Genomic DNA, 17,047 nt, shown 5'->3' with positions numbered 1-17,047 from the left:
TCAAAACAATACAAATTAAAAGCCTTTGCAGATGACTTGGTGCTGACACTTCAAGAACCGGAATCCAGTGCAAGTAGAGCACTGGATTTGATACAAGAATTTGGCCAGTTTGCAGGTCTAAAACTGAATAAGAGTAAAACCAAGGTATTGCCAAAGATGTTATTCATGTTTCAGGTACTGCCACTAATTGAGAATGTGAAATGCTTTCAGGAATGGCAAAAGGTATTTTCCAAGTTTATCTGGCAGGGGAAAAAACCGAGGATTAAGTTTAAACTACTAACAGATGTGAAAGAAAGAGGTGGCTTCTCCCTGCCAGTTATATTTTGAGTCAGCTGCGTTTTGCTGGCTAAGAGATTGTTGTTTTTTTTTGAAAATACCAATTTGCTTGATTTGGAAGTCTTTGATAATCTGTTTGGTTGGCATGCATACTTATGGTATGATAAAGTAAAGGCCCGCAGAGGCTTCAAAAATCATATAATCAGGAAAGCATTGTTTAAGGTTTGGATTAGATATAAAGATCTTTTAGCAAGTAAGACACACAGGTGGATTTCACCTTTGGAAGCCAAAGTGCGGAAAAGGTTAAATATGGAATCTAATTGTTTGAAGTACAGTGATGTATTGATGGAAGAAGATAATAAATTTAAGTTAAAACCATATGATCAGCTTAGAGACAAGTTGACTGATTGGTTACAGTACCATAAGATCAATGAGATGTTTAAAACAGACAGTAAAAACTCAGGTTTCCAGACAGAAAAATCCAGATTGGAGACAGAATTATTGGATTCTAAGTGTAAATCCCCCCCCCTAGAATATATAATTTACTGTTGGAGTGGCACACGAAAGATGAACAAGTGAAATCAGTTAAGATTGATTGGGCTAAAGTCTTTGGGCACAATATAATGTTGAAAGACTGGGAGAGGTTGTGGAAGAAAGGTATAAAATTTACTGCATGTACTGTTTTGAAAGAAAATATGATGAAAATGATGTACAGATGGCATTTAACCCCGGTAAAACTTGCTAAAATGTATCATACATTAGATAACAAATGTTGGAAGTGCAAAGAGAAGGAAGGAACCTTTTTTCCATATGTGGTGGATGTTCCCCAAAATAAAGGACTTCTGGGAAAGGATTTATAATGAAATGAAAAATGTGTTAAAAGACACCTTCTTAAAGAAACCAGAAGCCTTTCTTTTGGGAATTATAGGGGAGGAAATCCCCCCAAAGGAGAAAATTTTCTTTTTGTATCCCACAACAGCAGCTAGACTATTAATTGCAAAGACCTGGAAGAACCAAGAGATACCAACAGTGGAAGAATGGCAAATGAAAATGATAAGACTTTATGGAACTTGCCGAGCTGACAGCGAGACTGCGTGACCAGTGGGAGGAAGCGGCACAGCTAGATTGGAAGAAATTTAAAATATATTTGAAGAAATATTGTAATGTTTGAAATTTTTGAAATTCTAGGGAAGTATTTAGAGGTTTCTGGTAGAAAATAGGGTTAAAATGATAATAAATGATTAAAAGAAATTACATTGGGTAACAAATTAATAGGTAATGAAATAAGTTAATGAATTAATGATGAAATGATGAAACTGCATAAAGATGAGTCGCAATGAAACCCAGGAAGGGGAGGTTGGGGGAAGTCCCACCAAGATGTTAAACGGAAAATGTGAAGTTGATATAAGAATTGTTTGTGTTTTGTTTGTGTTTTTTGAATTTGTGTTTTATGTTCTACTAGCTGACCTGGCCACGCTTTGCCATGGCTGAATTGTTGTAATTGAAAAGGAAGTATGGTGGAAAAGAGGAAATGCATGGTTTGCCAGACCTTATTTTGCTGAAGTGTTGCATGTTTGCAGTCCGTGTTGATGTTTATTTCTGTTGGACGGGGATTTGGAGGGGCCGCCAGAAAGTTGCTGCTTCTTGTGGTGGGAGAAGCCAGCTCGGAAATGGCCGACGGCTTGGTCGTGGAGGGGCCGCCGGAAAGTTGCTGTTTCTTGCGGTGGGAGAGGCCAGCTCGCAAACGGAGCTTTGCTGGTCCGCGGGTGGGCAGCAATGTCTTCCGACGATCTGCCTTTGTATTGGATGATGGCAGTGACGTCCGAAGAAGAGGGGGAGGCGGCTGAGACGGCTATACTGTGTTATTGCTGGTAACGTCCACTGGAGGGTGGTGTGTTTTTTTCTCACAAATTCATGGATTTACCTGGGAAAGGTGTGATATTTTTGCAATCTAGATAGCTAAGAACCTTCCCATGTGGCCGAGGAATGTTGTGTCCAAATTTGAAGGCAATCGGTCAAGCGGTTACAGAGTAAGGCCTTCGCATCCGCGCACCCATCTTGAACATTTATATATAGAGATATCTTATAAAAGGAATAAAAAATATTTTAAAAATAATAATAATAGAGGGCCTCATTCAAGGGCAACAGGCAAGCGAAGGCAGACCACAGGCAGGCTATGTAGCACACAAACAGCTCTCTTCACTCACCGCCCCCTCTGCAACTGCCGCCTGAGGTGCCTGACTCACTTTGCCTAATGGCACGGCTGACTCTGGCTGAGTCAATGTCTGAATAGGAGGTAAGAGGTCTCCGTCGCCATTTTAAAGAACCATCAAACTCCAAATGGATTGGGGGCGGGCGGGAGTTAAAGCTTCATCAAGTTCCAGTTAAGGCCTCAGGTGCCACTCCTCATGAGGTGAGACGCTGGACTCCCCAGAGGTAACGCACAAAGCCATTCTCAATCCATTTAATCTTTGTCCGCACTGAACTCCTCCATTTCATCCTCCAGCCTCCCCAGGGTTCCTTTGTGTGCAACACTTGCATTGGAGACAGAGTGTATGCACTCAGAATAACTGCTTAATGGTAGGTATTAAGTCACATATAGAGCAGAATGTTTTAGTGAAAGCTTTAGCACTAGGGAATCCAAGCTCCTGGTGACAAGACGATAACCTGTTAGCCGGACCTTTTCTCTAGTGATTAGTGTTTATATGCAGAGCCAAATCTTGCTTATAGCCCTACAGTCTTGGCGTGAGACGGAGGCAAGCGGTGAGCTGGCCATCGCTTTCCTGCTTGGGTGCATTGAGTGGTGTTGTAAAAAGAAAAAAAAGAAGGGGGAATTAAAAATTCACTTTTCAGCAAAGAAAAACTTGCATCGCTCTACTGTCGCAGCATAACATTCCTCCTTGGCTTGTATCCTAAAGAGCAGGCAGCTGGAAACTCAAAACAGTATGTTCAAGAGGTTCCAGCATAATCTCAAGCACACAATCCAACTAAAAGAGAGATAGAGAGAGAGAGAGAGAGAGAGAGAGAGAGAGAGAAATGGCCTTTCTCAAAGCCATCATATGGGGAGAGTCTTTGCCAGATACAGCTATACATACAAGGGCTCTCGAAATACCGTTTTAAAAAATGTGGACAGATTAGGGACGGAGCTCACCTACACAATACCACTTGCCCCATTGCATCCATCAGAACACTCACAGACCCTCCAAGTGTCCCTATTTTTCAGGGGCAAAACAACAACAACAACAACAACAACAACAACAACAACAGCAACATGTCCCCATTTTCATCGAAGAAATGTTGGAAGGTATGCACTCTGAAGAGATTTTCATGGGTGAAAGTGACCCAGTTGAAAAGTACTGAATTTGAATGTTGATTCAAGAGTCAACAATTGCATGACCGCCTCTTCCCATATGAACCTACCCGGTCCCTGAGATCATTTTCTGAGGCCCTCCTTCGTGTGCCTCCTCTTTGAGAGGTCCGGAGGGTGGCAAAAAGAGAACAGGCCTTCTCTGCAGTGGCTCCCCATCTATGGAATGCTCTCCCCAGGGAAGTTCACCTGGCGCCTTCATTACACACCTTTAGGCGGCAGGCAAAAACATTCCTTTTTAACCAGGCCTTTGGTTGATCTTATCGACATCCAACACCCTTTTAAATTGTGGCTTTTTTGGGGGGGGGTGTGTTATTGGGTTATTGCTTTTGGTTTGATTTTATATGTTGTGGTCTTCTTGTGAACCGTCCTGAGACCTCTGGGTATAGGGTGGTATATAAATTGAATTAATAATAATAATATTCATAGAATCATAGAGTTGGAAGGAATCCTGAGAGTCATCTAGTCCAATTCCCAGCAATTCAGGCATCTCAACTAAAGCATCCATGGCAGATGACCAATCCTGTGATAGCTCTCCTTCACACATTCAACATTTGCCCAAATATATTAAAATTTCCTTCCAATAGCACCTTAGAGACCAACTAAGTTTGTTATTGGTATGAGCTTTTGTGTGCATGCACACCAATAACAAACTTAGTTGGTCTCTAAGGTGCTACTGGAAGGATTTTTTTTTTTTATTTTCTTTCAACTACGGCAGACCAACACGGCTACCTACCTGTGCCCAAATATATGCAATTTTATACACGTTGTTTGGTTGGAGAACAGTGTTACAAAATTAGGTGAAGGGCGAATTGCAGAGGATAGCAGAGTTTCAGTCTGGGTATGGCTTCAGAAAGCGAGAATGATGCGGGTTTACCTCTGAAAGAGAACTGAACTGAATTTCTCCCCCAACTCTGATCTTAACTCCCTGCTGCCAAGGCTCTGTGCTGCATCTGCAAAATTGGCCACTTTACAGTGGTAGTGATGGAGTCAGGGGCAAGCAGGGGCACAGTGCCGAGGTGGATTCAAGGGAGAACGACTGGTTTGGTTGCACTGGGCACGGAGTCTCAGAGGTGCCACAGGGGGGGCGCCACAACTATGATGTAGAATGAAAGGAGAGAGAGGCAGTGGGGCACTGAATTTTAGCTTCATACAGGGTGCTGCTGAAATTTGAGACCCCCAAGGTCCACCGCTGCACAGTGATCAGGCCCGGACTGTGTCTGATGCTGGCCAGTGCCAGTTGCGAGACCAGCTCAGGGCCCATCGGATTCTGAGCTGGTGCAGTCCCATGCTAAGAACACTCCATTTCAGGGCCTTCTGCCAGACTCCACTGGCAGAGGTACTGCGAGCATGCCTCCTGCCCGTTCAAAAGCCAGCTGAGCCGGCAGAAGCAAAGGAAGGGATACTGTAAGGGGAAATGCTTTAGCTGAGTGGTACAGCATCTGCTTTGCATGTAGAAACTCATAGGCAGAAGTTATACGTGCTTCATTTATTTTTTGCTACCGCTGATTTCAATCATATTTTGAAAGTTTCCCATACCATGAAAAACAAGTTACAAGTTTATTAAATTTGTGAGGTCCATGCCTTTACACAAAATACCATAAAACATTATTAAAAAGATAAACGATGAAATTATAAAAAATAAGCTAAAATTCATGCCATGCTGTCCCAGCAAAGGAAACTACCCAAAAAAACCCCACCATTCAGGAAAGAAGATACAGCAACAGGTTAGGAGAGCAATGGGAGGGACCTCACCATTTCATCCAAGAACCATACCCTAGTTTTCATAGCCTTCACCACAAAGACCACTACCACGTGAGAAATCCGTGGATCAGCGTCCACCAACAAAAACTTTACTTGGTCCTCAGAGTTGACTATTGATTTGGGAATAGTTTGTAACATCGCATCCCTGAAGGCCGAATAGATGGGACAATACAACATGTAATACCATGAAAAAAAAAACTTTTACCAATACTTTTTAATGTTTTCTTTTATATTGTTGTAAACTGCTTAGAGGTTTGTTTGCTTTTTTACAATCAGGCGGTATATAAATTTTGTTAAAAATAAAATAAACAGGTTCAATCCCTGACCTTCCCCAGGTAGGTCTGTGAGAGACTCCTATCTGAAATCCCGGAAAGCAGCTGCCGGCCAGTGTAGACAATACTGAGCTGAATGGCAAATGGGCCTGGCTCAGTATAAAGCAGCTTCCTATTTTGTTATGCTGCCCAACAGCCCAGAATAAGGTGGTGGGGTGGATTTCAACCTAAGAATCAGCACTTGTTTGCCCCCTTCTCCCTCCTGAGTCTCTTTTCCTTTTATGTCATGACTTTTAGGTTGTAAGCCTGAGGGTCGAGACAATTTCATCAGTGACATTTGTAAGCCTTTTTTTTTTTTTTACTGAAGAACAAGATGAAGATGCTTTAAACAAACAACGAATGGGGAACAGACATTTGCCCCTTCTCCCCCCCCCCATGTGAGGTGGTTTGGGCCACAGTCTGTTTATCTACAGCATGAGTTGGCTGCTCCTTTAAACATGCCCCTAATTATTAATCTTGCAAATCCTTACTCCTCTTTCAATTGCAGGCATTACCACTGCATTTCTCTTTTATTTTAAGAGCACGAGACCAAATGAGCCCTTTAAGCCTCGTATTGTTCCAATCCCTTTTTGCATTACACTCTAAGGAGGAGGCTAAATTAATTACAGTCCCCTGCCCCCCCACCTCTCATTTAGGTCCTGCCTGAACTGTAGCTGTACAGTAATTAACGTGTTTGTGTCTGAATAAATAAGGAAGTTGGTACAGCAAAATGCCCTTCCATGGTGCTGTCCTGGGAGACGTTCCATCCTCCAGATGTTCTTAGGACTACAACCGCTGTTAATCCCTGACCCCCCTGGTCAGGCTGGCTGGGGGCTGATGGGAGTTGCAGTTCAGCAATATCTGGAGGGCGCCCTGTTGGCTATTCCTGATATAAAGCATGCTTAGTGAGGTCCTGCTATGGGTAGAAATAATGTGTTGATCAAACATAGCATGCAGCTGAGAATGACCCAAAAGGAGCAATGGCGTAGCCATTGGTGGCCTAACCCCATTTGCCTTTGCTGCTCCAGGAAGGCAGACAGCACTTTGCAGCTGGGCAGCCATATCAAACCAAGGGAAATTCAGAACCATAACTTTCAGGGGTCTTCAGCTCATGTAATCAATCCTCTCGCTGAGTCACATTGATCCAAGTACTAATTAATGGCTGAGCCTATCAGCCCTCACAGCACCATAGGGCGGTTTAGAAATATTGAGAAGCCACCCGAGAGCTCAGCTCTTCCAGAACAAATGGAGACAGACAGATTTTTGCTGCTGGGAGAAAAAATGTTTTGGTAGCACCACAAGATGCACAGTGCGCCAGGCAGGTAAGAGAATGCTTCTGCATTATCTCTTTGAAAGAAGAACAGGACAGAACTTCGACCCACTCTCCTTCCTTCCTTCCTTCTTCTTTTTTTTTTTTGGAAGCGAACTGTTCTATTAATGCCAATCAAATTGAGAAAATGATCAAATGAAATTGCATTTTGAGCATCATAAGCTGTGTAATGTCTATTCTGTTAAATTGAGGCCCGTAATTGCTTCTCTGCTGAAAAGATACAACAAAGGCAGCAATCATGAGATGTCATTATCCCGGACTAGAAAACCGGCCTTTGCAGGGAGGACTTCAAAGGCTTGTGGTTCTCGAATTGCATTTGGCTGCTATTGTTGGAGCGCAGGCAATCTTGATTAGGTGTTTACACGGAGGTAAGGCACAGTGCACAGAGAGTCTGAGTGCCTTGGTCTAGAGCCATTAAAAAACCGTACATTATGTTCCTCGCTTTGAAGTAAGGGGTTTACAGGGAGGAAAAGAAACTCAGTATGAGCACAGCTCCGCTAGATAGGCCCCGCTACTTCTCTCTCGCGCTCAAAGAAACTCATCATCGGGTTCTTAGGGAATCAGGCAGCACTGCAAAAGAAGTTGATGCTTTAGAAAATACGATCTGAACGAGGGAAACATTCACTTCAGCCCAGATTTGTACAGCCTGGCGCAGATGTATACCCATTTAACAACAACGGGAGCAGCAACAATAATTATAATTAGCATTTATATAGCTTTCCCCGCTAACTGTTCCAAGATAACCTAATCTTAAGGCTGCTTTGCACATTACATTCTTTTAGATGTGCATCTTTCAGGGGGATACTCAAGGTCAAATTACATGTGGTTTAATGTTGTGTTTATCTGCCCCCTCCCCGGTGTAAATAGCAGCTGATGAAAGCCCAGATTTGGAGCAGATGATGGATTAACCCTTTCCTCCCAGCAGGTCCAAAAGGAAGCAAGCAAACAAAAAACCCTGCCCCCACTCTGCAGCTGCAATTAACAAATTAAGTAAGTTCCCATGAGTGCCGCCTTGGAAATAAGCCCCCAAATGTTACTAAGGGTGGGATTTAATGTTGCGCCATGACAAACATTCCATTTTGCCTTGCCAGACAGGACAATTCCACCCTCTTCTCCCTGCGCACTGCTCCAGACACTCTCCCGACATCCCCTAAAGCCAATTTTGGGAGGTGCACAGGCAGAGGAAAACCCGATTGCACAAGCGGAAGTCCTTGTGTAGGGCCTCTGCTTGATGGGGCTTGTTAGGAGAATCTAAGGCTAAGGATGGGGCTTGTTAGGAGAATCTAGGCTAAGTAGACTGTGGTTTTCAGGCTGGATGCAGAGGAGAGGGTGCACACACTATTAACTTCTTAGAAGGCTAGTAAAATAAATTAAAGATAGCCTTTTACCAAGTTGGCTGAAGAGGGACCAAGCAATTTATCTCTTCTCTGCTAGCTATGCTCACTTTTCCATACGGAATTCCAGGAGAGTGGTTAGAGGCAAAGATCTGTTAGTGCTATTGGAAGTCTCCCTCCCAATGCAAATGGTAGGAGCCGAAGGCGGTTGGGGGGGGGAATTGTCTACTATTTATAGGGTCCACAAAGGCAAGACCACAGACAACATCCATGGGACCCATAAACAGTGAAAGAGGGAGCCAGCGCTGTTAACAGAAAGATCAGTGCAAAATATTTCAGCAAAATAGTACATAAAAATGCACCTGAAACTGAGTCGGGAAGAAACTTGTGTGAAATAGACACATATTGTAGCCAGATTACCATGAAAGAGGTTGAAAATACAAAATCCCCTTGTGAAGCTAATCTAAGATTTTATTTTTATTGTTTACATTTGTATTTATATTGTTTCACAAGCTAATACTTTTCTTAAGGGACACATAAGCTGCCAAGCATGAGAAATCCCTTATTTTTAAGTTGGCTTCGACAAACCGGTGAATCAAGATACAATCTGGAGATCTCGTCAACTGCTCTGCAGTAAATTCTTCTTAGATTCAGCTGTTTATGGGTTCCGCTGACTTTGTCTGTGGTTTGAGGGCTGCACAGAAACATGCCAAAGGAAAGCTCATTCTTTTAACTGCTACCTTGAACCAGCAAACAACAAATGTATTTCCTTAGAATAGGTTTTGCTGAAACTCTGTACCAATTAAGGTGGCATTATGTTATGCCAAGGTTTAACTTCCAGAGGCTAACAGTATTAATTGCTTTGAAATCCCAAGAAACATAGCTCCATTGAGTTGATTGCTAAATACGTACAAACCACAAAGTATTCAAGTGAAATCTGTTGGTAGGTAATTTCTCTCTCTCCACACCAACACTTATCATCATTCCACATTGCCAGTTATTTACTTCTGGGTGCTTTCCCCTCTGCATTAGATCAATAATTCAATTCTTTTGAATAGGTTTGACTATACCAGTCATTAGAATGTTAGAGGCATGCTATCAACCCAGAAGAATTCAAACTACTCTTGCGTTTAAACCTCTGGAAGTATTTTAACCAAGAAGTATTGAGAACGGGTGTAGGATTATTATTATTATTATTATTATTATTATTATTTATTACAAATAGTTATAATGCAAAAGGAAGTGGGAAAGGAAGAAAGAAACCATATCAATTTCACACCTTAATTCAATGATGGAGAACCTGTGGCCCTCCAGATAGAGGGACTACAACTCCCATCAGCATCAGCCAACATGGCCAGTGGCCTGGGATCATGGGAGTTGTAGTCCAGAATCACCCACCCTGTCCTAATGCTTCGTAAGCATAAAGAAACATTTGCACACTTACTTGGCAGCATGGCTTACTGAATTCTGTGAGACTTACTTTCAAGTAAGCGTGCATAGGGTGGGGCCATGAAAGACCAAATTACAAATGAAGTGGTCCCCGAGTTTGAATCCTGCCTGTGTCGTGAATTCACTAGGTGCCCCCAGGCAAGTCATTCTCTCAGCCTCAGCTTCTCCCACCTGCAAAATGGGATTATTAATAATGGCCTACTGGGAGGTGCACCAATGAAAGCAAAAACAGTGGTGTTCCAAATGTGGGTCCTTCTTGCTATGGGAGATTATTCAGAAAAAGTGTTTGTACATTTGAAATTTGCTGCGTAATTGCTAAAGCTGCAGCCCTAAACAGACTGAACCACATATTATTATAATCACTTTTCACATTTCAAAAATAAAGACCTGCTATACTGGAAACAGTGGCACATTCTTCAAGGAAAGATGGTGCTTAAAGGTAAAATCTGGAGGGTGGCATGACTCTAGGCTACGGCACACATATTCCCAATTCTGCAGTGGTGGCAAATATAGAAAAATCAGCACATCAACACATCCTTTATGTTCCTTCCTTCAAAGTGAGCAATATTTGCCCCAGATGAATCCCATATGCAAAATCTGCATTTCCAAATATTGCTGTCAGGGAAAGAAATTGCCAGGACTCCCAACTATCATTAAAGCATTCATTCAGTGCCCCCTAGTGTTTGAAGAAGTTTATGTCAAGTTCTGGAGATTAGGACTAATGTAATGTAGAGCATCCTTCAAGGAAATGTCCGATTTGGGAGTGGGTAGGGGTGGAAGCATCGTCTGTGAAAAGGATTTCATTTTGCCTAGATTGTATCTTGATTTGAGAAATCCTTTTCACAGTCAATGCATGTTTTTAATATGCAAGCATATCTACGTCATCTGCCACATAAATCAACACTGTGCCATCCTATACACGTCTACTCAAGAGCAAGTCGCAATGAGTTCAACCGGATTTACTCCCAGGTAACCCCCGTCTCAAAAATATGTTCATAACCCTGCACCCCACCTGGTGGAAGTCCTGGTGCTAATGTATTTCTTTACTGTATTTCTATCTCACCTTTCTCCCAAGCTGGGACTCCAGAAGGCTTAAAGGTAAAGGGACCCCTGACAGTCAAGTCCAGTTGCAGACGATTCTGGGGTTGCGGCGCTCATCTCGCTCTATAGGCCGAGGGAGCCGTCGTTTGTCCGCAGACAGCTTCCGGGTCATGTGGCCAGCATGACAAAGCCGCTTTCTGGCGAACCAGAGCAGCGCACGGAAACGCCGTTTACCTTCCCGCTGGAGCGGTACCTATTTATCTACTTGCACTTTGACGTGCTTTCGAACTGCTAGGTGGGCAGGAGCTGGGACCGAGCAATGGGAGCTCACCCCATGGCAGGGATTCGAACCGCCGACCTTCTGATCAGCAAGCCCTAGACTCTGTGGTTTAACCCACAGCGCCACCTGGGTCCCCCCAGGAGGCTTACAACATTCTAAAAACGTTGTTATGAAATACAAAGTGATAAAAATAAAAATAAAAAAATAAGCTGCTTAACGGGGCAACTTCATGCAACGCAAACCCTCATTTTATTGGATGGTTTGCAAGTATTGCATTGCACACAGTACAAATTAAAGAAAATAAAATCTGAGACACGAAGTACTTTGAACACATTGGCATGTAAATAATTTCTAAGTGCTGTCAGAATGTTCTAAGCAGAGGTCATTCGCCTACCTCTCCTTCATGGTCTTCCCTTTGCTTTTTACCATGGCGCTGAAGATAAGAATTGTTCTCTTGGATCGCCAGTCCTAAAGTGAGCTTGTTCTTTTCTACGAAGTCCTTCTCAGGCCTCGGTTTAAACTCTTTCATCTGAGTAGAAGAACTGTCGCTGTGTATACTGGAACAGCTGTTATAATGGCAAAGAACGACAACTTCCTGTTCCTTGTTATACAAACCACAAGATCCATTGCTGACCTTTGCAGGCTGATCGCAAGAGTTCAAGAGCTCCCTGTCAAGCACAGGTGGTCTGTTTTGTGGTCTTTCCTGGTGCTGACGATGCCTGTATATGAATCTGAACTGGGAAGGGCTGCCATTTGAATCGAGGGAGAGAACGGGCAAGTCTTCGTCTTCCTCTGGGGGAGAGCCATCTAATTCGACAAAGCCTGCTGCCTTTTTATCCTTCTTCCAGTTGGGATTATATCTCAGCTCTGAATACCTGTCCACCGTTTCCTTTTCGTTACTAAAAGGAACAAACGAAAAGGAGGTTTTGATCAAGAAAAGCATCGTTTTCAAAGGCTTCTTATTTTACAATCCCAGCCATGGGCCCTAAGCTGTTAAAAGAATTTCAAGCTTCAGATGCAAGGAATATAACTGGGTGTGTTAGTGCTTACAATGGCAGGTTATGGTTTTTGTGACAACCAGAAAGCAACTTACAGGTATCTATAGTCACTTGAAACAATTGTTCCATTTTTTTGTTAAACAGCAGCCGGTGACCACCAGACACTAAAATTCACTTGTTAAAAGGCAACGGTGGTCTGTGTGCATCTCAAATCAAGGTCTCCGGCAGCCAGCCTCCAGCACCTTATGTCCTGTGCAGCTAGTACTGCTTTGAAGTTTTTAGGAAAGGGGACAGAAGAATATAGCATCAGGAAAGCTCTGCTGGATCAGGCCAACTGTTGATGTGGAGCACAACCACCCTGGCTAGCAGCCTTTCATTTCCTTCCAAGTTGGTGACCATCACTAACTCTTGTGGAGAGGAATTCCAAAGTTTAATCATGTGCTGTGTGAAGCAGTATACTTTCTTTAGACTGTTCTGAAATTTAAAGAATCTTTTATCAATCAATCAATCAATAACAATTTATTCGACCGTCAGTCAGAACACAATCATCCATACAAATTTTAAAAACCTGAGACAACTCAGAGGGGTTTACACTAAAACATACAGTAAAAGTAAATTATACATAAAAACCCATATCGATACCATCGATTTTGACCTTACGCTGTTTAAGGGCCAAAAAAAGAAATTTGGCCACCTCAAAAGTTGTGGTGCCAGTAAAATTATTCAGCAAAAACGAAACCTGACATTCTCCATCTACCAGGCTAAGGTGGCCTAAGAGTGGAGCTATCAGTTTCTGTCTAAGAGCAACATAAAATGGGCAGGTCAGGAGAATGTGTTCGGTTGATTCAACCTTTCCCGAGGCACAGGGACAGACCCTCAGAGCATATGGGACTCCCTTATATCTTCCCAACAGGACCTCTGTTTCCAGGACGTTTAATCTTGCTGCTGTGAGGAGTCTGCGATATTCTACATATTGGATTTCCACCAGGTAAGGGGCTGGTGAATTCCGGAAGATCTGCTCCCCCAAAAACATCCCTGGTTTCACACAAGCAATGTCCTCTTGTCTTGCAAAAGAATCTTTTAAAAAAATCCATATTACTGAGCGAGAGTAGAGATGTAAAATTTCTGGAAAATTTGAAGCTTGGAAAAAAAGCCGGGTTTTTTCCCTTTTTTTCCTGGAAAAAAACTTTTTTTTTGGAAAAATTGAAAAAAATGCTACATTAGCACTTCTTTTTTCTCTTCCAGATAGAAAGTCATTCTGTAACTTTAGAAACATAAAATATAACTATGGACAATTTTAATGGGCATAAAATTATCACAACTAGCATATTAAAAATATAGTATATCCAAACAATTATTACAAACAGAATTTACTTTTAAAATAATATTTATTTGCATTTGTAACAAATGGAGCATCAATCTCCTGAACTGTTTACTAGTTTATGTGGAACAACAACAAAAAAAACTTCACAAAACAATTTTAAAAAATCCAGAAGTAACAATTATTCATATTTCCTCTCCACAGTATTTTAAAAAAATTCTCATAAAAAGAACTGAAGACGGAAGTGGGACTAAATTTCAATGAATGGGCATGAAATTTAATCAGAATCATTTTCTGAGCTGTAATGATCAGTATCAGTTTCAGTCTCTGCTTCTGCATCTACTCTGTTGTGTCTGTCATTATCACAGTTATTATGGACTTCTAAAAATTGAATGTTTGCTCGGATTGAAACATTTTTTTCAATTTTTTGGAAAAAACAAACAAAAAAGGCTTCAGGGAAAAAAACCCGTTTTTAAAAAATGAAATTTTCCGGGGGTTTTCCGGGCCTTCACATCTCTAAGCGAGAGTGAGAAAAGGCTTGTGTAAGACCGCACAAGTTCATGGCAGAGGTAAAATTTGAACCAGGAGCTTTCAATGTCTGTTACTCAGGGATGCAGCCAAAGTTAGTCATACTCAGAGCAGACTCTCTGACACTAATTCACACGACTAATTTAGGTCCCTTAATTTCTAAGGGCCTACTCTGAGGAGTTGGGTACAACCCTTTATTTCTCAGCCACTACTGAAGCCTTTTGTTTCCTCACTCACTTTCTCTCAAGGGTAGTGAAAAATAACAACCTGGGGTGGTGGATGCTGAAATGGGAGCTGGATGTCTTTCGGGAGGGAGTAAAATCAAAGTTACTTTGGCCACTGTCTATACAGGCCAAAAGCTTAAGCCTAGGATCAATTGCAATCATGGCTGGTGCCAAGAATCGGCATGGATGGGCCTCTGTCGAGGGTCCACATCTCAACAGGTGGCCCATGACAGAAGCCTCCCCTGGGTCTGCTCCTCTTTTTCACCATTACAACCTGAACGCCATTTGTCATTCGACCTCTTGCTCAGTCCCAGGCAGTGGTGGAGGTGGTGACCACTAGGACGAGAAGGTGCCACCTCCTGCTTGCTCAGTGGCTCCCCCTTCCCGGGAAGCAAGTAGGTGGCAATTGGAGTGAGGAAGTAAACTCACTAAGGGAGGGTGGCCCATGGAGGGTGTCTTGCTTGGCCAGGAGCCCTCGAAAGCCTGGAGACACCAACCATGTAAATTATCCAGTGAACTTCGGCCATAGGAGCCAAGTCCATAAAATATTTGAGAGGGATGGGCTCCCCCAAAGTTGATGGGCATTGCCATTCAAATTGTGTGTGCACTGTGTCATGTGCTCAATTATGCAGGGCGGGGCTTACCTGTCCCCCCATATTTTATTCAAGTTGGCACCCCTGACTTCAGCTAATGCCTGCAGCTGGCTAGGCTAGGGACTGGGACACATTATTAATGTCCCTGCAGGTTTAACCAGAGGGTGGTCCAAAACCAGCCATGATTATTCATGAATGCAAATGATATGCAGGCAGGAGAGCTTTTCTGAAGTGGCATAAGCCCAGAAATATGTCACACTGGGCTTAAAACAATGGAAACGCTTCTAACAACAGAGTGTGATCCTTGCCAAGGCTCATTGTATTGAAATCCAAGAGCATGAGCTCTGCTGCACCGTGCTGCCTAGGGTCAACCTGGTGAATCCAAACGGGGGTGAACAGATTCATCTTCAAAACAAGACAAAAAGAGGGTCTCTGTCTCTGTCACTCTCTCTCAGTAATCCTGTGCCCCGCTTTCCCTGCTGAATAAGGGTTATATGGACTCTCTCTGGAACAACAGATGTAGGGGTTCCACTTCAAATTCCGAGCTCAGAATAGAGGCAGACAGGAAGCATCACAGGCAAAGGGAATGATATTTGTCTCCATTAATGGACTCCACCTGAACACGTACTGTGATAATTTGGAAGAACATAACATCAAATTTCCATTGAATGAAGAGCTTTGTGCTCTGTCAGAATCCCCCTCCCCACAAAGGCTGGAGCATGTTCCCTACACAATTAACATCCTTTCCCACTTGCAATAAAAATGTTCAATAACTAGCCACTTTGCCCATCGAGGAGGTGCATGAAAGCGCACCGTTAATAATTTAACCCTCTTTCCTTTTTGCCATGTTTGTTTCTAAGCGGAGCATGAAAATGGATTGTGTTTATCGTTTTTTTGATTCAGGCTTAATTTAATCCCTTTAAACAACAATTATTTTGCATTTACGCAGCATTAAGCCTTCACTGCACGCAACAAATCCAATTTCTATTTGCACAGAATGGGAAAGTTAATGCACCTCTCAAAGTAAGCAGGGAAAACAAATAACCACTCTGGAATTTTTTAATTTGGCATTTATGCAGTTATTGAATAAAAAAGGCAACTATTTCATTGGCACATCCTCAAAAGTCCTTTAAAATTTATAGCGCCTTCTAGCATAAGCAGATACATTTAGAAATGTGATTGAAGGACTGTATACACACTTGAAACCAATAGAATTTATGCCCATTTTACAGCTGGCAACTTGCCAGTGAGTGCTAGTAGTCTTGTAAGCAGTCTGTTTGCATTGCCCAGCCAAGAGATGACCAGTATGTTATTTAAAAATATAAAGGAGGGCAGCACCAGTCTTCAGGCCAGAGAAATGAAAGAAGAATGTTGTATGTATTTGCAGAACAAGTTTCCAATACAGCAGAGTCTTTGTGAAGGACAGCTAAAATCAATTCAATACATCATGCAAACAAATGTATTATGGGAAAGAAACTTGGGATCCTCCTTGTGTTGTTGAAATTCAACTCAACTCCTATCAGCCCTAGACAGAATGGCTAATAGTCTGGGTTGATGGGAGTTGTAGTCCAACAACATATGGAGAGCCACATATGATTAGGGACCCCTGTGATAAAGATTGTGACACACTGTGCTGTTAAGGCTACAATCCTATTCATGCTTACCTGGGAGGAAGACTTACTGTATCATTGACTTCAATAAACTTAATTCTTATGTCATAGGACCGCACTGTTAAAAGCATTGTTTTAAAGATACTATTGTGATCTTAATGTTAACAAATACGTAGAACAATATTCTTAAAAAATATTTAAATCTCACTGTTCTATTAGTATTTGCAGTTACTGGATTATGATAAAGAAACAAGTGTGTCAACTCTGTTTCCATTACAGTCGTACCTTGGATCCTGAACACCTTGATACTCGGACGTTTTGGCTCCCGAACGCCGCAAACATTTCCCGTTTGCAAACGTTATTTGGAACCCAAATGTCCGACAGGGCTTCCGCAGCTTCCAATTGGTTGCAGGAACTTTGTGCAGCCAATTGGAAGCCACGCTTTGGTTTCCGCACATTTTGGAAGCTGAACGGACTTCTGGAATGGATTCCGTTCGACTTCCAAGGTATTTGATAACACAAGAGAATGTTCCACTTAGAACATATTGGTCACTATAAGGAAGTGGAATGCTTCTGCAAACAAATATAACAATTTTCTTCAGCACTTTTAATTTACTGAAA

The 17,047-nt window shown here is 42.3% G+C and overlaps 1 protein-coding gene across 1 annotated transcript in view; it reads right to left on the bottom strand.

The window, feature by feature from the left end:
* JHY (junctional cadherin complex regulator) overlaps window positions 1–17,047 on the bottom strand; it is a 36,362-nt gene that overhangs the window by 15,852 nt on the left and 3,463 nt on the right. The window contains exon 3 of the mRNA XM_033172351.1: window positions 11,547–12,051. Coding sequence (XP_033028242.1) covers window positions 11,547–12,051 — 505 coding nt within the window. The remainder of the gene's footprint in view (window positions 1–11,546; window positions 12,052–17,047) is intronic.

Source organism: Lacerta agilis, chromosome 15 (genome assembly GCF_009819535.1).
Source record: "Lacerta agilis isolate rLacAgi1 chromosome 15, rLacAgi1.pri, whole genome shotgun sequence".
Lineage (NCBI taxonomy): Eukaryota > Metazoa > Chordata > Lepidosauria > Squamata > Lacertidae > Lacerta > Lacerta agilis.
The sequence above is the reverse complement of the archived record's forward strand: the minus strand, read 5'-3'. Positions and strand labels throughout refer to the sequence as shown.